The sequence below is a fragment of the Marmota monax genome, unplaced genomic scaffold (assembly GCF_021218885.2).
Source record: "Marmota monax isolate L192 unplaced genomic scaffold, Marmota_monax_Labrador192_F-V1.1 WCK01_AAM20220418_F8-fsc00004, whole genome shotgun sequence".
Classification (NCBI taxonomy): domain Eukaryota; kingdom Metazoa; phylum Chordata; class Mammalia; order Rodentia; family Sciuridae; genus Marmota; species Marmota monax.
In genome coordinates, this window is record NW_026692881.1 from 20,345,208 (window position 1) to 20,368,746 (window position 23,539).

The 23,539-nt window shown below is 46.6% G+C and overlaps 1 protein-coding gene across 1 annotated transcript in view; it reads left to right on the forward strand.

Moving 5' to 3' along the window:
* Positions 1–1,245: 1,245 nt before the first annotated feature.
* The window catches only part of Sorcs3 (sortilin related VPS10 domain containing receptor 3), a 606,876-nt gene continuing 584,582 nt past the window's right edge, over positions 1,246–23,539 (forward strand). Inside the window, exon 1 of the mRNA XM_046450521.2 lies at positions 1,246–2,555. Coding sequence (XP_046306477.1) covers positions 1,944–2,555 — 612 coding nt within the window. The 5' untranslated portion in view covers positions 1,246–1,943. The remainder of the gene's footprint in view (positions 2,556–23,539) is intronic.

Here is a 23,539-nt window from a genome sequence, read left to right on the forward strand (position 1 = left end):
GATTCCCGGGCGAGTCCTCGGCTTCCTCCATCCCTCTTGGCCCTTCCCCGGCGCTTTTTCGCCCTTTCTATCTCCCTCTTTCTTTCGCATCCTTCTCTCCACCTCGCCATCTCTCCCCTCTTCTCCCTTTCTCTTTTACCTTATGTCACAATTCTTTCCTGCCCTCTTGCTTATTTTCCTTCCTCTTGTTCCGCTTTAACCACCTCCTCCAAAGGGACTCTTCAGTCCCCAAAAGGAAGGGAAGAGCCTGGGAGCCTTCTTCCTCGCCAAGCCCCCTCCCACCATCCTACTCCTTTCCCAGTAGTCCCTCCTCCTGCTCCTCCGATCTCTGGGACTTTCCCACCCTAAAAATCCCAGAGATTCTCAGAGACGGCCGGTACACCTGTCCATGTGCCCATGAACGGCGGCTCGGCATCATCCTCAGGTTTAGCTCCCTCTCTCCAAATCACCCGAACTCTCCGTCTTCTAGTGGTCACGAGGGATCCCAGAAGCACCAAGTGTCCAGGCTGCCCTCCTGCAGCGGGGTCCTGGGGGCACGATAAGCCCAAAGCAGCGCTGGGCCGGGACCTTCCAACTGGGCAGACACTTTGAAACAACTGAGCCGGCTCAGAAACCGGTGTAGGGAAAGGGAGGGCAAGACTCGGCAGTCCTAGGCAACAAGATGGGGCCTGTATCTTCCCGTGGAAGCTGACGGTCTCTACTTATTTCCTCTCTCCACTTTGGGCCGAGGGTCCCAGGAAGGAGAGCCCCTGAACTGGAGGAGCTGGCAACCCCTACCCCCGCTGCCGACGCTTTCCGGTTCTCCTTCCTAGCCCCCTAAGAAGCTTAATCAGGTTACATCTGCTGGCGACTGGGGGCCGTGGGTGCCCCCGGCGCGAGGGAGAGGGGGCTGCCGAGAGCAGCCTGCCTTGTTCCCGACATTGCCTTTCTGACGACTCACAGGCTCCTGGAAATGCAAACACAGCCCGTGCGTGATGCGCGAGCGCCCACGGCTCGAGCGCACCCCTAGCCCAGCCCTGCTGCTCACACACGCACCCAAGCTTGTGTAAACGCGCACGCACGGAGCCGCGCGCCCCCGCTCACCCAGCCGGCCCCCTAATCAGCCCAGTCAGGTACCCCACCACCCTGCGGCGCCCTCCCGCCAGCCCCGGCGCACCCCTAGCCTCACTCCCGCCCTCCAGCGCTCACGCACGCGCACGCACGCACTCCTCGCGCCCCCGCACCGGGCGGGGGCGCAGGCCTCGCTGGGCGGGGAGCCGCGAGCAGAGTCGTGGGTCCGTCCCGCGCTTGGCTTCCGCGCGCTGCCTCCCTGCGCGGAGGCTCTGGGCTCCCCCTAAGCTATCAAACGCGAACAGTTGGCGCTGAAAACACTTTACTCCTCCTCCTCCTCCCCGGAGACCCTTATACCTCCCCGTGCGCCATCTCCCGCTCCCGGAACAGGCCGAAGAGTAAACCCCCAAACGCGACGAGAAGCGGCACCCAACTCTTCACCCGGAGCAGGTTGGAGGCTGGATTTCGCAGAGACTGAGGACTGGGATCCGTTGCCAGTCCCTCTGGATCCGGCTTGATTTTCATATTTAAAAAGAGGATTTTCTTATTACCTTTGAACACTCATTTTTATACAATTTCTGGAGGAGCTCAGGGGGAACGATTTTAGGAGATCTTATTTTAACAACAACAAAAGCACTGAAGGAGCATTTATTAATTTTCCTTGGGATTTGGAGTCCCCCTCTGGACGAGAGACCGAGTAAGCGAGCTGGGGGTGGGAAGAAGAGTGCAGAGGACCGGCGAGGCGCGCCAGCCTGAACCACCTCCTTCTCGGCCGCCCCCTCCCCACTCCCCCGACACGCTCGCTCGCCGGCGCGCGCACACCCCCCGCGCCGGACCCGCACCTCGGCGGGCGCCACACACTCGGCAGCCCGAGCCACGGTAGCCGCAGCGGGATGGAGGCGGCGCGCACGGAGCGCCCCACAGGCTGGCCAGGGGCGCCCCTCGCCCGGACAGGGCTTCTACTCCTGTCAACGTGGGTCCTGGCCGGTGCCGAGATCACTTGGGGCTCAACGGGCGGTCCCGGGCGCCTCACGGCTTCTCGGTCACCGGCGTTGCCTCCTCTGTTGCCGCGGGCAGTGGCGAACCAGTGGCCGGAGGAGCTGGCGACGGCGCGGAGACCCGCCGCGCTGGGGCGCCGGTCCAGACCAGAGCTGCCGCCCCAGTCTCGGGGCATTGAGATGCAGGTTGGAGCCGAGGGTACGTCGCCTGAAGGCGCGCGGTGGGTCCAGGGCATCCCGGCTCCTGGCAAGCCTGGCGGCACGAGGAGGAGTCGCCGGGCACAGCCCCCCAGCGCCCTGGAGCGCGGGGACGCCCGGGCTACGGCTTCTGCCGAAGGTTCCAAAGGAAGCCGCCCTCTGGCTAAAGGTTCCCGGGAGGAGGTGAAGGCCCCTCGGACTGGGGGATCAGCGGCTGAAGAGCTCCGACTGCCTAGCACTTCTTTCGCGCTGACCGGGGACTCGGCCCACAATCAAGCAATGGTGCACTGGTCCGGACACAACAGCAGTGTGAGTACCCACCTGGCGGCGAATCTGTCTCCTGACAGCATGGGGGAATGGGGGACAGGAGCGAGGGGTAGGTAGTTGCTCTGGGGTCCATACAAATGGGGGAGCACCTGGACTTCTAGAGAAGGTTTGTCCTGCCCCCAACAGGTTAGCGGAGTTTGTTGTAAGATGGTGTGTGCATTTGTTTACTGGAGACCCTAGGACTGGGGCCGTCCGGAGAGGAGAGGAGAGGAGCAATGGGTGTCTTAAAGATGAGCAGGGCAGGGATCTGTGGTCACTTTCTCCCATATTCCGCTTGGAGTCAGTTTTCCTGTTTGTGGGGTGCTTGACTTCGTGGGTGAGGACACGGGCTGATGTGAAGAAGCGGCTGGATAGACTAACGAATTCCCCCACACCCAACCGCCCGCACCCATCACGAGAAAGGGAACCCGGGAGATTGATGCCGCTCGGACTTCCAGACTCCTGCTCGCTTTGGGGTCGCTGCTCTTCGCTCTAGGCTCATGGTCTGCTACTGGTCCAGGCGCGAGGCTTGTCCAAGTCAGCTCAATCCTTGGCCTTCAGGAAAACCCAGTTTCGTCTTCAAAGCCCAGACAACTGCCCTGGAAGGCTATGGGAGAGGCAGTAGAAAAAGTTTAAAGCGTGAAGAGAAATCAGCATAATCTCCACCTCTCTCGCCCTCACTCCTGCACAAGCTCGCACAAGTGGCCTAGCACAAGATTCGCTTTCACCTCTGCGACCTGCTCCCGGAGTCCAGCTGGGTCCTTTGCTTTCTGTTCACCTTTCCACCCTCCAGGTCCCCTGAACGCTGCTGTACCGAGAGGTGGCGCCGTGGAGCCCACTCTGGCGGCCCCTGCACTCAGGACTGGGGCTCCGGTGCTGGGCATCGCCTGCCGGGGCAGCTGCAGCAGCCCGCAGCGCTTGCCCGAGGGGCTCTCCCCACCTCACTGCCACCCGGTGCCCGGGAGCCGAATCAAAGAAGGGCAAAGGACTCATCTCACAGTCTTTCCCACTCCATCCAAATCGTTTGCTCTTGTCTGATTCTCGGTTCAGATGAGAACTTGGCATGGGGTAGAGCTGGACTCCAGGCGTGGGGTGATGGATGTCTGTACAAGCAGCTCTGGGGAAATCACTTGATGGAAAAGCTGCCCATCTCCCCCGTTTGTATTTCCCGTCTTGACTGGCGTGTGAAAAGATTTTCTTGGGAAATATTCTCCTTATTTTAACAGAGCTTGTGGGTGTCACAGGAATGGGTAGTGAGTAACAGGAAAGCCAGGGTACCGCAGAGCAGCGCAGATTTCCTGGTTCTCAGTGATGCCCAACACAGGGCAGGGAGCCCAGCCTCTATACCAGATGCTGGGTTCCAAGAACAAGTGGAGTCCAGTTCAGGGCAGCTCGGTAGCTGGTTTCATCTACTTTGGATGAACACCCCAAAGCCTCCTGCTGGACAGTTCTGGGCTTTCTGGTTGAGCAAGGTGTGCTTGTGCTGGGCTGGGTGATTGAAGATTTCCCAGTCCTCTGAGGACGTATGTGTGAGTGTTAGAGGGAAAAAGGGAAAGAGAGGGAGAGAGTTAAAGAGGGAAGGGGAGAGAAAGAGAAAAGGAGAAGGGGGAGGAAGTGAGAGGTAGGGAAGGTGGAGAGAGAATTCTCTAACAGCAGGGCTTGTAATCTTAACTTCATTTTAGTTTGGTAATTAAGAATTGTGTGTTCACATTTTAACTAGGTGAGGAAGATGGGTAGGCTGCATGGAAGTAAATGTATCCTAGGAAGAGGGGGCCATGTCCTGGCATATCTGAGGCTTTATTACTGCCATATTTAGACAATATAAATTCATTCTGCCTATAGAGTTTTCATATGTTTCTGCTTTAAAGGTTCATTTTTTGAGTGCTGACAAAGCCTCGGGAGATGAGACTTTAGAGAGAAAATGCTTCTTGCAAATAGTTAAATGTGCATGGCCTTCTCTGCCTATCCTAGGGGCAATTGAGCAGCAAAGGAAGCCAGGGGCAGCCTGGCCTTTGCCCCTAGGGAAATCAAACAGGGCCAAAGGGTCTAGGCAGTGGACCGTTGGGTTTGGAAGGCCTTAGTAACAGTGATGAGATTTAAGCCATCATGAGCAGCCCCTGGAGACTTTATTGGTTGTGCTTTTGGCTACTTCACCACCCCAGCAAAGGCAAGGCAGCCCAGGTGAGCACAGGGCCCATCCTGTCCCCTCCCCAGTCTGGAGAGGGAACCACATGATTATCCCCTATGTTGTGCCTGCCTTTTCTGACCACATTTTGCTGGCAGTACCAGAGAGAAAGGTGTCCTTGATTATCAGGTCTGTGATGCTGTTTAAGAAGAAGGGGAAATTGTCTTTGAGACACTCTGAGGAAACACCCTCTGTGAGAAAAGCTGGGAAACCATTCCCCAGGTGGGTTCCCTGGGAAGAAAAGAGTCGCTGTGGGGATGAGGAAGCCTCAGGAATTCCTTCATTGTTTCAGGATGGAAGGAGATGTCACAAGGCAGAGACCTTGGGGTCTAGCAGGCTCTTTTGGCTTGGAGAGATGATTCCATCTTTCCCTCTGGCTTCTGGGGTGTTAAGTGTGTCCTCCTTCAGGAAGGACAGCAGTTTCAGTTTTAGGACAATTAGGGCTTTCCTGCTTTTCTCCCAGGTGCCTTTGACAAACTTTGTTACTTCACAAGAGTCCCCCTATGGGGAGAGTTTTTAGTCACTCATATAACTGAAAATTGAATTCCACTCTGGTAGTTTACAGCCATGATGTGGAGCTGGACATAGAGAAGGGCCTTCACCCCACCACAGAGTTAAGGGCAAGATCTCCTACCCTTAACTAATGCAGCACCCACCCCAGGACCTTAGAGGCAGGAGGAGAACCTCCTCCGAGGCTTGGAGCAGGTGTTTGCTTTGGTCCCATGATTGGAGTGGCATGGCTTGATGAACAAAGGAGGAGGTCCCCAGCAGGCTGGAGGTGAAGGAAGCAGGAAGGGGAGGGAGTCTGGGTCCCACCTCTGACCATGTCACTCTGCTAGATGTTCCAGGTGGAGGGAGATGAGTGGACTTGGCCTTGGAACCTTTACTCTGGAGGAGTGATTTGCTGTTGTTGTTCTTTCTTACCATTCGTCTCCAGCTGGGATCCTGGTGATTAATGGGTTAGAGAGTGTTTCACAAACACCCAGGGGGAGCACAGTCCCTGTGGCTTACAGAGGAACAGAAAAACACATTATTCTGTCCTTTCCCTTCCAATGAAGGAAGAAGCCTCCCTGCTTTTTCAGTGAGATGGCCAATTGCTCTGGAGAGCCCTCTCCTTCTTGGGTGGACCCCTTGATGGGGGTCCCTCATTCCTGGTGCTGAGGTGAGAATGGGTTCCATTTCTTTCCAGCCACTCACTCTCAGTGACGGCAATTTGCAGGCTGCTGTCCCTGCAGTGTGCCTGCTTGGAATGACTTACCAGGTAGTTTTGAATAAATGTGCCCAACATTGTATCTCAGTGGGGAGAAATGGGGAGATGCTCATCATTCCAGGTCTTTGCCAGATCACCTTTCCAGAATGTGCTAGGAGGTGTAGTACTCAGATTCCCCAGGGCAAGATTTCCTACCCTTAACTAATGTAGCTGAACTGTATTCTAAAATATTTACTTCTAATGTGCAAAATAGTGACAGATTTGGTCAGATTAATTGTATTTCACTCACTAAAGCATCTGATCGTGGCTCCCAAACAGATTTTTCAAATAGCTTTTGGCTGGCTCACCCAGCCTTTCTCATCCCAACTCACAGTCCCCTGTGTCACAATTTCTTAATGCATTTTGCCTTCTCAGAGGCTTAATAAAGAAGCCTGCCACAGAAGCCATTCTTCAGGGGTTTGCCAAAAAAAAAATCTGTTTTTAATTAATATTACAAGGAGAGCCATCTCAGTTGAGATGTAGCTGGGAAATGCACTGGGACATAACAGCACTAATTGCTCCTGGTCACTGTCAGCCAGGGGATGGTGAGGAAAGGGGGGGCTGGATGAGATTATTTGTCTGCTCTGTGTTTCCTCTGACGGCTGGCTTACAGGCTCTGATTTGCTTCTCAGATCCTGCAGTGATTTCCAAGGTGAGCAGAAGTTGCAAACTCCTTAATTGGGAGGCCTGATTTAATGATTGCAGAAATGCAGTGGTTGGAACACTGGGAAGTGGCTTCTCCTGTTGCATAGGGTTTAAGGGAAGGGGGGTTGGGGCTCCAGTGGGAAGAAGTCTTGGGAGGCTCTTGCCTTAGGCTCTGTAAATCTGTTGTTGTCACTGGGGGAGTTCTGGAACAGGATGATCTGTGGGCCCTGAATCATCCCATGAGGAGCAGAGGTGGGAGACATGGGAGAGCAGGTCTTTCTGAAGGCTGGTGGCTCATCCAAGGTGAGGTGCACATGGGCAAGTCATTTGAGGTCTGTGGCTTGACCTCCTGTTGGTTTCCTGCTTTCTGCGTTCCTTGGGTTCTCAACTGGCTTGAGACACTACCTTTTCAGGGAGAAAATGCCAAAGGATGATTCTGCAGCAGGTTTGGGAGAAAAGAGGTCTTGTGGTGGAGGAGCTAGAAAATTTACAGAATATGAGTGCCTAGTAGGCCACCTTTGGTAAGCAGAACTGGCTCTGTGGGATGAATGGAATTAGGCTAACCATGTTTATCCCCCTGGTGTGTTGATGGTTGGGAGAGAGGTCTGGTACTTAGTAATGTTTGTCTAGGTGCGTGAACGAGTGACAGTCCTGTTTCGTGGAGCACAGAGGCTACAAAGGAATTGGAAGTCGTTGCTTGGGATATTGGTGATTTCATCACTTGATAGCTACTGTGATGAGAAATATTTCATCAGGGATGTCTGCATTTTGGCTTGAGGGCCTATGGCTTCCTGAATTCAAATCCAGAGTCCTTTGTCCTTGCATTCAGGGCCTTTCATTTTATGTGTCCTGGGTTTGCTTCTCCAGCTTTGGATCTGGTCCTCCACTTGATCCAGTCCTCCACTGTCACCAGGGCAGCCTCTTTGTTGTCTCGAGCCCCTGCTTGTCTCCAGGCCTTTGCTCCTGAGTCTCCTCCAGTTGAGACATCCTTCCTCCTCCATCAAGATGCACCCAGTACTCACAGCTCTGTTCACGTCTCCAACACAGGCCTCTATGAAACCTTCCCGAGAAGCATTTATTTCTCTAGTCGTTTGTGGAATTTACAGATGGTAACACAAGTCTGGTCATTTTTAGTTTACTATTTGGTAACTTTAATCCCATATTATTTAGTACTTTGAGGGCAAGGGATGAAATATTTAAATGAGCACCCCCCCCATGTGGCCTCTGCTCTTCTCATGGATACCCTGTGGAGTGAGGCCCAGAGAGGGAGACCTGGCTCAGGAACACTGCACTAGCCTGGGCAGCAGGACCTGCCTTAGCTGTGGAGCAGGGGAGGGAAGGGGAGATCATTTCTGCCTTAGGTGGCAAATAGTTTAACACTATCTCTTAATAGCATTGAATTTATGCACCTGGTTTATTATTTTAACATAAGATTCATAAGATTCAGAGAGACCCTTATCCCACTAAACAGGAGGATAGACATAAGGACTAGGCAGTGATCCTGGCTTCTTCTCATGCATGTCAGAGATCAGATGGATACTCATAAGATAGCCTTTGGGCTGGCGTTTCCTGTGTATGTGGCGTTGTTCTGGGGCTGCAGGTTGTGATGGAGGGGAGACAAACAAGAAAACGACAGTGTTTGCCTCAGGTGCTTCTAATGTGCTTTGAATGTGAGGCTGCTCTTCTGTAAAGTTAAATAACACATGACAACAAGACAGATGCCATGGGGTGATATGTGGTTAATTGTCAAGTGATCGTTTGAGGCTGTGAGCTCCGAGGAGAGGAGATCACTGTGGGAGACACTGTGGGCCTCAGACTCATATTGTCGGGGCTGGAAGTGCATTGGGGAGTTGCCTTCATCAAACCATCAGCATAGAGGAGGGCTGTGAGGCTCAGGCAGTAACATGCCACCCCACAGCCGAACCCCAGCTGCTCTTTTCTCTCAGAATAGCCCTCTCCTGTTCATACCTATTTTCTCCTTAACAGCATTTTCCTTCCAAGAGGGTTCATATTCTTTAACTCTGTCATGTAGGGTGCTGCCCAGTTACAGGTAGAGTAGATTAAGACTCAGGATGGGTGTACATAAGGCTAGCCAGAGTGGCTTAGGAGTAGCTTCCTTCCTCCTGTTCCAGGGTTGAGCCCCATAGCCACCCATCCAACCCACCACAGTGACTCCAGGCAATAAATAGCAAGCTCCTTAATGTTGGGTGAGCTCTGTCTTGCTAACCGTTGTTGATGGGGACCTCTGTAAATCACCTGATTATTTGAATTACTGAGGAAATCAAGTCGGGTTACATGACCAAGAACATTTTCCTTATTTATTTTGATCAGTGTAGTTTAATTATTTATGGAAACATTGTTCTCTATGGTACACTAATAAATGTGCTATAGTAAATTTGTAAAAGGTAATGGAGTCTAAGAACTTCAGGATTGCGTGATAGATTTCTGCTATTGTCTGTGTTAGGGAGCAGAGGAAACCATTCCTTCTTGACTGAGATGGGAGGGACTGAGAGCACAGAGGGACTGACTATTCAGGGATGTTGGTCAATACAACTGTACCATGGCTAAGTAGGGGCCTGTTACTTGGCACACTCTGGAGAAAACCTTATTTAAGGGGAAAACTAGAAATAGAATTATGTAGGATAAGCAAGCACCCTATTAGGCTTTGGATTGTGGGATTATTGAGCATGGGTTTATAGTATGACAGGATATATGGCAGGGGTGAATTCTTACTTGCAGAGGGTTTACATCCTGAATGCTGTTCTGTTCAGGATTTATTGAGAATGGATAGACAGAGAACATGGAACAAGGTCACATACTAAATAGGACAGTGGAGTCTGAAGCCAGAGGCCTGGATTCAAATCCTCCCTCTATCTCTGAGTAGCTGTGTGACACTGAGCATGTTTTTACTCTCTCTTTGCTATCTTTTCATCTGTAAAAAGGGGTGATGATAACAGTACCTCCTATCTTGGGTAGCTGTGAGGATTAAATGAGATTATACACTGTATAGTATTTAAAAGAAGTGCCCAATTTGTATGTTGGTTTAGTTATTATTTTTACATCTGGAAGGGGCCTTCTCTTTATTTTCAAATATTGCAGCAGAGGAAGGAGCTACATGCCCAAAGTTGCCCAGTGAGCTGATGTCAAGGCCATTTTGGTACCCACACATCATCAGGATGCTGATTTCACACATCCCCATGGTCCCTGTTCACAGTCAGGGGAGTCTGTCTTTTGTGTAGTGCTGAGATGGACAGTGAAGAGATCTACAAGTGAATGACTGGGGGCCAGGCAAGCAGAGCCCACAGTACCCAGGACTCAACCTTCATCAAAGTCATGGGATGGACCTTGATGCTGTTTTTCTTCCCCGAGCTCCTAGCTGTGTGTTTGTGTCTGGTGTGAATAGTAAATATCCGTGACTGGAACTCTGCAGCATATCTGCAGCCTCTTTCTCAGAAGGATCACAGTGGCCAAATTATTTTGCAGTGATCTACTCCTACGCCCACCGAGTTTCAGGCTTGGTTCCCTTTTGGCCTTCACCCTGTGCACCAAGAATGGAACCTGAGATGAATACACAGACACTAGAGGGAGTGTTGCCTTGGGAAAGACGGGAAAATAAATAGGATGAAATCATGAAAAAAAATGTTCCAGGAATTGTTCCAAAGGAGAGAAAATGAGAAAAAGTAACTTGTAAATGCATTGTGTGGAGGGCTGTTTGGCAACTCGGCGATGAATGATTGGTTGGTAAGAGGGCGGATCAGGCCTGGGTTGACTAATCTTCCTCTTCCTGCAGAAAAAAAGATTGTACAAGTTACATCCAGTCAGCGATGGGATATTCAACCTATGAATGACTGAACTAATATCCTACAAATAGATTCGTCTAGAAATCACGTGCAGCTGGTTCCTCTGTCTCTTCTGCATATTCTTTTTTTATGCCCCCGTCATTCTCTTGTTTGGTGGTTGGTCAATAGAAGTCTATTCAGTTGAATGGGATACGTACTTTCTTAAGTGCCTAACACTGTAGGGGTGAAGAATGTTTTGTGGATCAGAAGGTCTGGTCTGCTCCAGCTGTCCCTAGGGTCTGTACCCACTGAAACATCACAGGTGTTTCATTCTTCATTTCTTAGGTCCCACATGTCTGACCTGGTCCTCTCACCTCTATGGTGAGCTTGGCAGTTTCTCATCTGGATGGTTAGAACCAGGTTAAAGATTACACTGCATGAGAAATGAGCCTATTCTTTAAAAGTCGGACCTCAGGGGCTGGGGTTCTAGCTCAGTTGGTAGAGCGTTTGCCTTACATATGTGAGACACTGGATTTGATCCTCAGCACCACATAAAAACAAATAAGTAAAATAGAGTTATCATGTCCGTCTAAAACTAAAATAAATAAAAATGTTTGGGGCTGGGGATATAGCTCATTTGGGAGAGTGCTTGCCTCACATGTACAAGGCCCTGGGTTCAATCCCCAGCACCAGAAAAACAAAACAAATTAATTGATTAGATAGGTAGGGGAACCTGTCTGCACTAAGAGTTTTGAGTCCCTGAAATTGGGGATATAGAGAAGCTTGTTTTTAGGATGATGGTGGAAAGGGGGAGGATCCTTAGAAATGAATGAAAGAGTTGCTCATCTCAGGTGTTGCTTTTAGCACTAGCCAGGCTGGAAAGCAAACTCCGCCCCCCCCCACTTTTAATTATTTTTGTCTTCACATTTTTTATTGATGAGTTATAGTTGTACATAATGATAGGATTTATTATTACATATTCATACATGCACACAATGTAACAATATAATTTGGCCAGTATCATTCACTTCTAGCCCTTCCCCTCTTCCCTGCCTCCCACCCCCTTGTCCCTTTCCTCTACTGATCTCCCACACCTTTCTTTTTCTTTTTCCTTTCTAGCTTCCATATGTGAGAAAAATGTACTACCATTGACTTTCTGAGTTTGGCTTATTTTGCCTAACATAATGGTCTCAAGTTCCATCTAGTTTTCTATGAATGACATAACTTTATTTTTCTTTATGGCTGAATAAAACTCCATTGTGTATATATAACACATTTTCTTTATCCTTTCTTCCAGTGATGGATACCTAGTCTGGTTCTGTGGTTTGGCTGTTGTGAATTGTGCTGCTATAAACATGGATATGCATGTAGCACTCTAGTATGTTGACTTTAATTCTTTAGGTAAATGCCCGAGAGTGCTATAGCTGGGTCATATGGTGGTTCCATGCCTGGCCTTTAAGAACCTCCATACTGATTTCCATAGTGGTTGTACTGATTTACAACAGTGTAGAAGTGTTCCTTTTTCTCTACATCCTTTCCAGTGTTTGTTATTATTTGCATTCTTGATGACTACCATTCTGACTGGTGTGAGATGAAATCTCAGTGTAATTTTTGACTTGCATTTCCCTAATTGCTAATGATGGTGAACAATTTTTCATATATTTGTTGGCTGTTTTTATTTCTTGTTTTGAGAAGTTTCTTTAATTCATTTGCCCATTTATTAATGGGTTTATTGGTGTTAGGTTTTTTGAGTTTTTTAAAATGCATTTTAGATATTAATACTCTTTCAGAAGAGTGGCTAGCAAAGAGTTTCTCCCATATTATAGGTTCTCTCTTTACATTCCTAATTGTTCCTTTTGCTGTGCAGAAGCTTTTTAATTTGATGCCATCCTGTTTATTAACTCTTGGCATTACTTCCTGAGCTTTTCCTAAAGAGAAAGTTATTGCCTGTACCTATGTATTGGAGTGTTGACCCTATGTTTTATTCCAGGAGTTGCATAGTTTTGGGGATAATTCCTAGGTCTTTGATCTATTTTGAGTTGACTTTTGTACAGGGTGAGAGATAAGGGTTTGGTTTCATTCTTCTACATATGGATAACCAGTTTTCCCAGCAGTGTTTGTTAAAAAGACTGTCTTTTTTTTCCAGTGTACATTGTTGACATCTTTGTCAAAGATCAGATGACTGTAGATGTGAGGGTTTGTTTCTGTGTTTTCTGTTCTTGTATCATCAGTCTATGTTTTTTTTTTTATGCCAGTCCTATGCAATTTTTGTTACTCTATCTCTATAGTATAATTTGGAGCTAGGTATTGTGATGCCTTCAACATTGCATCTTTTTTTTTTTTTTTTTTGCTTAAAATTGGAAAGCAAACTTTTTATTGGAAAATTTTTGAAAACTCCAAAGTGTCTTTTTTTCTTATGAGAAGTTCCCGTGAACAGCAATGACCTTGAACAAGTCTCTACAACGTAGTTTCATTGCCTACAAAATGAGAATAATACTGAATAATACTTGTAAGATTGTTGTGAATTTCAGAAATGATACACATAAAGGGTCTAACTAGCACAGTAGACTATTGCGTGGGGATATGAGTGCTCAGATGGGAGATGGGGTAGGCTGGGATGTCTTCTTTCCTAGCAGACCTCTAGGCACTCTGCCCATTTCCCAAACACTTTTCATTTCTCCATGTGCTGACTTGATTATACAAGACACAGGTTGGAAGAGTCAGTGCCTTTCAAAGAGAAGGGAGAAGCCACTTATCAATGACTGAGGGAAGTTGGTGGATAAGTATCCAGCTCCCTTGTCCTTTGGAGTGAACAGAACCTGAGGTTGGTCTTCAAAATTGTGTCTGAGATTAAGACCCATTTGCTTACCATGGTAATTTGCTTGCTTTTATGTCTGCCTTCTGTCCCTATTTCATTTTTCCACTTCCCTGTGAGTATTTCCATGGACTCCCCATATAAACTATGTAAATGCTAATCTTTGTTTCAGGGTATGCTCCTGAAGGAACCTCAACTAAGATCCTTAGTTATTTCCAAGTGTATTGGTTTGGTTTCTCTAGAGAAAAAGAACCAATAGTGTGTAGGTATAGATTACTCTAAGAGATTGGCTCATGCAATTATGGTAACTAAGAAACCAAGGATCTGTAGTTGGCAAGCTGGAGTCCAAAGAGAACCCATAGTATAATTCTAGTCTGAGTCAGAAGATCTGAGGAGCAGGAGAGACAATGGTGTAAATTATAGACTGGGTCCTAGTCCAGGGGCAGGAGAAGATGAATATCCCAGCTTAATGACATTGAGGCAGACAGAAATGATTCTTTCTTACTTAAACTTTTATTCCATTTGAATCTTCAAAGGATTGGATGAGGCCCATCTATATTGGGGAGGGCATTCTACTTTGTTTAGTCTACTGGCTCAAATGTTATCCAGAAACACACAGACACAGACAGAAGAATGTTCAACCAAATATCTGGGTGCCCTATGACCCAGTTATCCATCACACCAAGTCAGGAATTTCTCTCTCTCTCTTTTCTTTTGATGCTGGGCATGGAACCCAGGGCCTCTTGCATGCCGGGCAAGTACTCTGCCACTGAGCTATATCCTCAGTCCTTTGTAATATTATATTAAAAACCTGTTGTGGGCCTTGCCATAGTAAATACTAGGAATGGAGAAGGAAATGGGTCTAAGATAACATCCTTGAGGGGCATCATATTATGTTGGAAAGAATATTGGTTCTGGGATTGGGAATTTCTTGAGCTGTGTTCTTGGTTTACATGAAATGTCTTCAGCAAGTTAACTGTTTCTTAGGTGTAAGGAAATGAAGACCCTTCCAGGTAGAGAAGATGGAAAAGAAATGAGGAAGAGTTGCAAGTGTGTGTTATTTTGGGTACATTATTAGTGAGAAGAAGATCTGGAATTGTGATGAAAAAAATTGGAAAATACTTATTTCCAGCATGTATAGGTGTTTTCTTACCTTAAGTAGATGTATTTTCATTCCTTAAAAAAACTGATCCATTTTTTTTGATGGTGTCCTTTAAAGTTCAAAAGGTTTTAATTTTGGGGAAGCCAAGTTTATCTGTTTTTTGTTGTTGCTTTTGCTTTTGGTGTCATAGTTAAGAAACTCTTGCCTAATTCAACGTCATAAGATTCATGCATGATTTCTTTGTAAGAGATTTATAGTTTTAGTTCTTCCCTTTAGGTCTTTGGTCGACTTTGAATTAATTTTTGTATATGATGTGAGGTTGGATGGTTCTAGTGTCATTCTTCTGCATGTGGATGTCCCACTATCTCTGCCTGTTTGTTTAAAACACAGATTCTTCCCCCATTGAACTATTTTGGCATCCTTGTAAAAATCAATGGATCACAAATATCAGTTTATTTCCAGACTGTCAGTTCTCTCCCACATATCTGTATGTCTGTCTTTTAGCTTTGTGGTAGCTTTGTTGTAGCTTTTGAAATTGGGAAGTGTGAATTCTCCAAATTTGTTTTTCTTTTTAAAGAATGCTCTGGACATTCTGAATCCCTTGAATTTTCACATGAATTTTAGGATGCCATATTTTACCACATAGTTGTTTTATATATATATATATATATATATATATATATATATATATATATATATATATATTTGCAAACAAATGGACCCATCTATTATATAAAGTTTTTTAAAAAAATTATGCCAGTATTACTTAAAAATAATGTATCACTACACTGTCTTTGGTGCAAGATTAGGATGCATGGGAGATATATATATATATATATATATATATATATATATATATATTAGTTCAAATGGATGCACATTATTTCTTTGTGACAGTTTAGTGAACATTTTTCTGGCCTGAAAAAATAAAGTTATTACACTGGTTGTTTTGGGGAAAAATAAACTGATTCATTCAATAATTCATTGGCTTAGGGCAGTGCTAATTAAGTTATTTGGATTTTCTGGGATTTAGTTTCCCTATCTCTAAGAAGAAAGAGTTGTCTAGGTTCATGCAAGTCCATCTCATCACAAACTTGATATGATATCAGGTTAGTTATTTATGCATGTGTGAATTTGGGACAATCCTATTTGCTCCCTTTGTATCACAGTTAAATAATGAAATGGTGCACCTGGAAACATTTTGAAAATAACAGGGATGATATGAACTCAAGGTGTTTGTTCGTTGACTTGATCTCTCCTTTATTCCTTAAGGAGCTGGAGGTTCCCTCGGTGACAGATTCGAGACCACATGTACCACCTGTCTTCTTTTGCCTTCTCTCAGTACACATGAAAAACTTCTGTTAACACACATGAAGTGGTATTAAAAGCCCCAACTTCTTATTCCAGGCATGGTGTACAATTTATTTCAAGTCACATCTAATATAATAAAATTCCCAGATGGGAGTGGAATTTGATGTTTAAAAAGATTTTGTTCCAGAACTTGACCTGTATTGATTGTTTTTGCCTTATTCCTTTCAGATAATGCGACTTATTTGGGGAGTACCTCCTATGTGCCTGGTATTGCAGCATATATGAAAAACCATATGATGCCTCTGGACATCCCAAAGCTTACAGTTTTATGCCTGGGAAACATATTGGACAGCTTTGTAGAGGACAGAGCAAGACAGCCTAAAATACATGCTCTTTTAAAACATATTTAGGAAATAAATTGAATTTCAACCATAGTTGAATGAAAAGCAATAAAAATATTAACAATAGTGTGGTTGTTTTTATTATCTGCAACAAAATCTAGTCCTGTGATTGGAAATAGATGTTACCTGTACCACTAAACCCAGGACACTTGACAACACACGTTCTGACCTTTGAGGTCAAATAGCTTATCCTGTGCTCTGGTAATTATTGAGAATTCTGCCAGTTTGGTTTGGGCTATAACTTTCTCATAGTGCTTTTTGTTTAATTTTGTGTTTCTACTTGTCTTATTTTCTATACAGGCAGAGGAAGCATCTGCCTTTTTACCATAGTACTCAAGACTTTTTTAGTTGATATTCTAATTTTACGGATTTCTTTCTTTCTAGGTCTGTTTCCCTTCTGTCCTCTTGAGATTTCCATTTATTTCACTCCTGGCTTTGTGCTTCTGTTTCTTGGCGTCCCTTCCTCTGTTGGGTGGGTTTTGCATTTTTGTGTGTTACATCCTCAGTCGTCATCTTCACAGAGTACATGGGAATGTCCTTGTTTGTATCTGTTGTCCCCATGTAATACACATAGATTTCTTTTAACTCTCAAAAGATTCTGGCTTGGAGGATAAATCACAGAGAAACCTAGAACTTAGGAGATACATCAGGAAAAAACATTCTCAGCTTGTCTAAAATCTTACTTTGCTCTCATACTGGCTCCATGGACATAGGAATCCGGGTTTTAAAAAAAAAAATTCCCTTGAATGTGTGAATTACTTGGATTTGCTGGTTTTGTACCATTTACTATTTTTGGATTATGTGTGTCTCCCTTCCTGCTCAGGGACTGATGAGGGTGAGGAAAGCGGGTGCCTGACCTGGGAAGCCTGTGATGTTCAAATGGGTGAGGTGCATTCCTTTAAGAAACCCGGAAGCATTCAATCCAGGTTGAAACAAAATCTGCGATATGTTGTGGGGGGGTGAAATCGAACAATCTGTCAATGACATTTGTTAAAGGTTTTCTGGCTGAATTTTATATTAAAGATAGTCAGATACTTTTAGTTATTTGTTTTTATTTATAACTACGCCAGTACTCAATACTAGACATGTGTTTGTGGAGTGCCTTCTGTGTGACCAGTGCTGCTGGTGTCTGAGGTCCTACTGGAGGAGAGGTCCTTGATACTGTCAGAGATTGCACAAGGGCCATCTAACTTAGGGAAGGCATAGAGGAAGCAGCAGGTGCACTGAGATCCCAAAAGATGTGCCTGTTGGGTGAAGTGGAGAGAGCAGAGCGTTCTAGACTTCAGTGGCAGGAGGGAGCAAAGTCTCTGAAGGGGATAGAAAGAAGGACAGTGTGGGGGCTGGGGACTGAAAGGTGCAGCCAGCCAGGCAGGTACAGGTAGGACCAAGCAGGGCTTATGGGTTTGTTCTTTGCCCTAATGGGCAAAGGGGTAAGTTGTAAAAAGGTTCAAAGTAAGAGAGTGATAAATTTACATAAAAAAAAAAATCACCAAGGCCGCCCTGTGGGTTGGAGGGAGAGAAGGATGGAGGCTGGGAGGCTGGACTGATACTGAAGCTGGAAAGGGTGATGGCTTGGGTGGTGGAAGTGGGTGTGGGCGGGAAGGAGCCCACTGAGGGATTACTTGGCAAGGGCTGTAGCTGATCCCATGTGGCCCCGTTCTCCACTCCTTGCTGCAATCTCCTGCATACTGGGCCTGTGCAGTGCCTTCTCTGGGTGAGCAGGAGTCTTCTCCACTGGCTAACTTTGTGTTTGGCAGTGCAGTTTGCTTTAACAGGAGACGAGGCAAAAGGGACACTGTCAGTTGTAAGCTTAGTGATCCAGAGGCATTGTGTGTTTCGTAGTCTGTGTTGCACCTCTATAGTGGACAAGAGAAAAACGTGCCCAGGCTAGCCCACTGGTTTCCAGGGGAGGATAAGAGACAAAGAGTGTATAGCCATTCCCAGGCAAGCCCAGCCCAGATCAGCTCAGCCCAGCTGGGAGTGGTACAGCCACCCAGCTGAGCCCAGCTGTGATCAGCCAGCTCCCCTGGATGCCCTGAATCTTTGTGAGAATAAGTGATGATTGTGAGAATCAGAACTGATTGAGATTTGGGTTGATGATTCTGTAGCATTTTTGCAGCAAAAGCTAACTGAGATAGTAGGTGAAACCAACAGAACTTGAGAGATGGGGTGTAGCATATTTGGGGGGAATGTAATTACTGTGTAAAGCGAGGCTCATCTCTGTTTCAAGGTCATTAACCATATATACAAACTCAGGGTTATCCTCAGTGTGTCCCTTTGGTGATTGCCTGCCACTCCCTTCTCCTTACAATTCATGGCTGCTTTTTCTGAATGAGGTAGATCAGATCTGTGGTCTAAAGGAATTAATCCTCCCCTCTTTTTCCCCTCTCACTTTTTCTCCCCTGCAGCCTAATCGGATTCCTGCTGAGCACTGAAGCTGAGTGGTCCTCAGGTCTCTCAATAGGGGCCTTCAAGCCCTAATACTCAGTATTTTCTTGTGAGAGTTGAAGTCAATTTTTGCTCTAACTGGGAAGATGGAATTTCACTTAAAAGGGGGGAGAAATGCAGGGACAGGGATTTCCTTGGTCTTGACTGATTATTTAAAATATATTAGTTCTGATAAAATATTTAGCTTTTAAACAACAAATTTAATATAGGGAATTGTGTTTTATTTATTAATGGCAGTTGCAGGGAGATTGGTAGGAGTTGTGCTAAAGTGCACTGTTGTGATTTTGCAAAGTATAGTAATTACTGTAATATTTTGTTGAATTATTAATATCTACTGTGCCTGCCGGAACATAAGCTTCTGCAGTCGAATTCATTTCAAGATTGCCTTTTCCCCCCTTCTGGTTTTGTTTTGTGTTTTCCTTCCTTTCTTGTGCACTTATGAATTTTTTAGGCAATGGTATGGGTGGGGCAGAGTTGATTATATTGTATGAAACATCATCGTTACAACCTGTAACTGAACATAGGCAGCAGAAAAACAACAACAACAAAACAACTCAGGTTCCTGGATGAGCCACTGCTTCAGCCCAGTCAGTTTACAGGAGCCGATTGAGGGATGTTGAAGGAAGCATGTCTGGTGAGCAAGGCCTGTTCAGGAGCTGAGATAAGGAGAGAAAATAGTGGGCAGGCCACCGATGTGCATACCTCTAAGCTTCTAAGCAGAGCTGCTCTATCCGTAGATGAAGTTGTTTGCAGTCATTGCTGTGGGATTCTGAAGCTCTTGGCCATGTGACTGCCCACAGCTCTGTTCTGTAGACATTTGGCTTCACTTCTTCAGTGTCTGAGCAAGTATGGGCACTTCCAGTTCTTCCTTCTCTTCTGCCTTCTTCGGTTCCATCTCTTTTCCCCATTCTTCCTGGATCAGAGGTCCCCTGGACTTGGGGATGAGATGGCTCCTGGATAGCTGAGGTCTGCAACAAACATGGTCCTCACTTGAGATGGTATTTCCTATGTTCAGTATTATTGTGGTCATGAAGAGCCATGAAGGAGGAGCTACACCCTTATAGTTTAGGCACCTGTCCTGCCCATGTCCCCCTGTGAGGAGTGATCTTTAACATGGGGACAGATACTTGATTGTGCCTCAGTGCTGGGATAGAAGCTGAATGAAGAGCCATTCAGACTTGGTGTTTTGGGAACTTGAGACCTGAGAGAAGTATGTGCAGAGAGAAGGATGGAGATTCACCCTGACATTGGAACCACAGTGAAGCCTCTGGGGACGGGGTGTCACATCTACTGAAGGCCTGCTGTGTGCCAGTACCACCATGGGAGCTTTGCATTTCCCCTCTTTGCACCTTTAGGAATTGGGTTTGTTATTAACCCTATTTTACAGGTGAGGAAACCCTGAGCAAGAGAGTTTGGATTGCCAGGATCACACTTGAGTTTTGGTGTTTCTAGACAAGGAGCAGGTTGAATAAAGGGCACAGGGGAGGAGAAACCAGGTGTGTCTGGGAACTGGGAGAGGCAGAGATTAGATGTGGCCGGGTTACAGAGGCATTGTACGACCAACAGGCTAACTTGTGTTTTATTTTGTTGGCAATGGGTAGCTGTTAGTAATTTTGAGCAAGGGGGAACATGTCACTAGCAGTGGTGTCAATCATTCTCAAAACATTGGCAAACTCATTCTCCCTACTTTGGAAGAGGAGAAACAAAGACTCAGAGGGGTGAGGCAACTTACTCAGGGACACCCAGCAAATTGCAACTGGGAGCAGAAGCCCACCCTGCTGCCTCTCCTTCCAGCTCGGCAGATGCTGGCTGCCTTCCTCTCCCTCTGCCTGTTCCCTTTCCATCAGCAGTGGCTCTTGCCTGCTCTCTCCTCTCCACCATGATCTTCACAGTAGCGGTCCTCTCCATCATTAGAGCAACCAGTGGGGTTCTGCTGTAATTAAAGGAAGCCAACGGGGGAAGCAAAGCAGAGCAAGGGAAAAAAGCAACCACCAACAAAACATCTTATTTCCCACACAAACTCCCTAACAACTGCCATCTATCTGCTTTCATGGGAAGCTGCTTGCTTTAAATACAGCAAAGGGAAACCCCACAGATGGTGGGGGAAAGCAGGTTATTAAGTTACCTTCAGGCTGCCAGAGAGGGGGACTTACTCCTTTCTTGTCCTCCCTACCCTGCAGTGCAAAACCAATCAAATGTTAAGAGTTGAAAGAGACCTTGAAGGTCATTCAGTTCAACTTCTCCACCAAGGCAGGGTCCCCTTCACTGCCTGCACTCCCAGTATCTCTGACACCTAGTTACATGGCTCCCCATCTCTCCACCGTCCCCAGCTCTTCAGATTTGCGGGACCAAAGATCGGGTAGGGATGGGAAGACACTTTCACTAGCAAAAAAAACCGGCCACCCAAGCCTATTGTCATTTATAGCTACGACTCCGGAAATGTCTAATTAATTCATTTGTCCAATTAGCCCCTTGCTCTCTGAAATGCTTTCTCTTGGTTGCTGAGCAACTCGGATAGACTTTCAACACATGCATCTGCTGCTGAATGAACCAGTCGTTTTCCCCTTCACTCTGGGCTTCCCTGCTGTTCTGCTTTTATTTTTATGGGTGTGCAGTAATGAAGAACATCTCCAGCACTCCCCAGCCTTCTCACCTTCCCCAGGCCTCTCTGAATGTGCTTGCTGTCTGCCTTAAAACATTTCCCAAGGTAAATTTATGCTAGGCATTTGTCATGGACAAAGAGAGTGATGGAATTTACAGGTACACAGAGATGCATCTGCAAAATAGTGAAATTAGTCTCGGGGAGGCAGGACTTGGGAAGAAGCTTCCTGTTTCAGGGGCCTGGCAAAGGGTGGGCTCAGAGGTATTTGGAAAGAGGGGTCAGGTGTCCTCAGGTTACATGGCATTAACCAGTGCAGCCTGACTAGGTAGTGGTTGGTTCCCTTTGTCTTTGCAGTGTGTCTCAGCCTCCAGAGCATCTGGAACAATCGGCAGGAGGGGGGATTTTTAAGGTGAGACTGAAAGGGACAGTTTCAATTGGGGAGGGCAACAGTGAGCCTTGAGGACTCCTCTTTGAAGGGTAACCGTGCTCCACGTGAAGGATGTGGGGATGCTGCAGTTAGAAAGTTAATGTTAGACCTGGACTTGGAGCCCCGACTCCTTTTCTGCTTTTATAGACGGGGAAGTGGACTCTTCAGAGTCCCAGGTGCCTCATTTTGTCACATTGCTCCTTTTAGATCTTATCATGGGATCCTTGGTCAGAAAGTTAGTTGCTTGAGTCACTCACTCAAAATTACTTTTAAAAATCAACCTTTATTTGTAATAGTTGAAGTTGGTACTGAAGACTGGTGGAGCTCAAGGATCTTGGCTTCTGTCCCTCACCTTGGCATATGTGTTTTGCTAGGGGCATGTGCCTGGCCCGAGGTTCAAATGTGAATAAGGAATGATCCCTTGTCCTCAAAATTCTCACTGTGGTAGAGGAGAAGTAAACAGGAAGGAAGCCTTCAGAGGTGGATCTGGGCTTCCTGACCTGGGCTCAGTTCTTATGGTGAAGGAGCTGTGGGGTGGGAAGGTGAGGGGGGCACATTCCAGGCCAAAGGGGCAGTGTGGGCCAAGGTAAGGAGGCATGCAAGGTGGTGGCATGTTAGGGGCTCGAGATTGGCCTGAGGATGGAGCCTTCAGGCCATCTTGGCTTTTCTCTGATACATGGTAGATGGTTTGGTACAGCTCATCCTGACATCTGAAGATACTGCCTCCTGCTGTCTGGAATCATAAGCAAGCAGTTATCTTATCTCTGTGCATGTCTGAGTATGGGCAAGCATAAGTCAGGTTTCCTGGGTGGAAATGATTTCCTTTTGAAGTCAGTTCATAAATAGCAACAAAGGCCATGAAGTACGTACATTGCACGCGTACCTGGCTATTGCTGTGGATCGTCACTCTTTGGGAGTGGAGCCTTCAGGAGAGCCAGCTGCCTAAGAGAGACAGAGGCACCATGTGTTGTGTAAAGCCCCAGCCCCAAGAGCTTCCTGTGGGTCCAAGGGAAACCTTGTAGGGAAAGGGACCCATTGTTTGGTGTTTGCAATGTGGCAGTCAATTACTTTGCAATGTCAAGGGACACAGAAAGAACCAGACGGTGATAAGGATCTCCCTGACCAGGCCTTGCTGCTGCAACAAGCACATCTTTATTTCTGAGCTTCCCTGTCAGGGTCAAGTTCTTCCCCGTCAGTGACAAGTTCTTCTTCCCCAGCCATCCAGCCAGATTGACCTGATGGCAGGCATTCTTTTCCCAAGGCTGGGCTTGCCTTTTCGAGTGCCCACAGATGGAAAATGGCATTATGTAGTGCTTGCTAATATGAAATCTCTGGGAATTTTTTTTCCTGGGTATCAGGGATTGAACTCAGGGGCACTCAACCACTGAGCCACATCCCTAGCCCTATTTTGTATTTTATTTAGAGACAGAGTCTCACTGAGATGCTTACTGCTTTGCTTTTGCTGAGGGCTGGCTTTAAACTTGTGATTCTCCTGCCTCAGCCTCCTGAGCTGTTGGGATTAGAGGTGTGCACCATGTGCTCTCTAGGAATTTTAACAAGGTGGTTTGACTTTTACGAATTAAGCCAGGGCTAGCTGCTATTTTTCTGGTAAGACATGTTACTCTAAATGCATTGTGGGTCCCAAATCACAACAATCTGTGTTTTGAACAGTCAGACACACATTGCTATCTAAGGGTCTGGTAAGGAAGAGTCCATGGCTTTTTATTCAATAAGTATTTGATCTTTTGGGCTTTGGTGGATGAAGCCATAGTCTGCTGGTGTCTTCTTAGACCAGAAGGTGGAGTCTCCAGGAGCCACTGCTTCTTGCTCGTGGCTCGGATTTCCTTTGATGAAAAACGATCCTAGTCTTGGTGAGGTACATTAAATCTGTTCTTTTCCAAATGGGGCTGCTAGTGTATGGTGGAACGGACTGGAACTTTCCCTCCTTCTGGTCATTCCTTGTCATCCCTTGAGTGATTCGGTTTCCCATTTTCTGGTTGTGCCCACATGGCTCGTTTCCCGC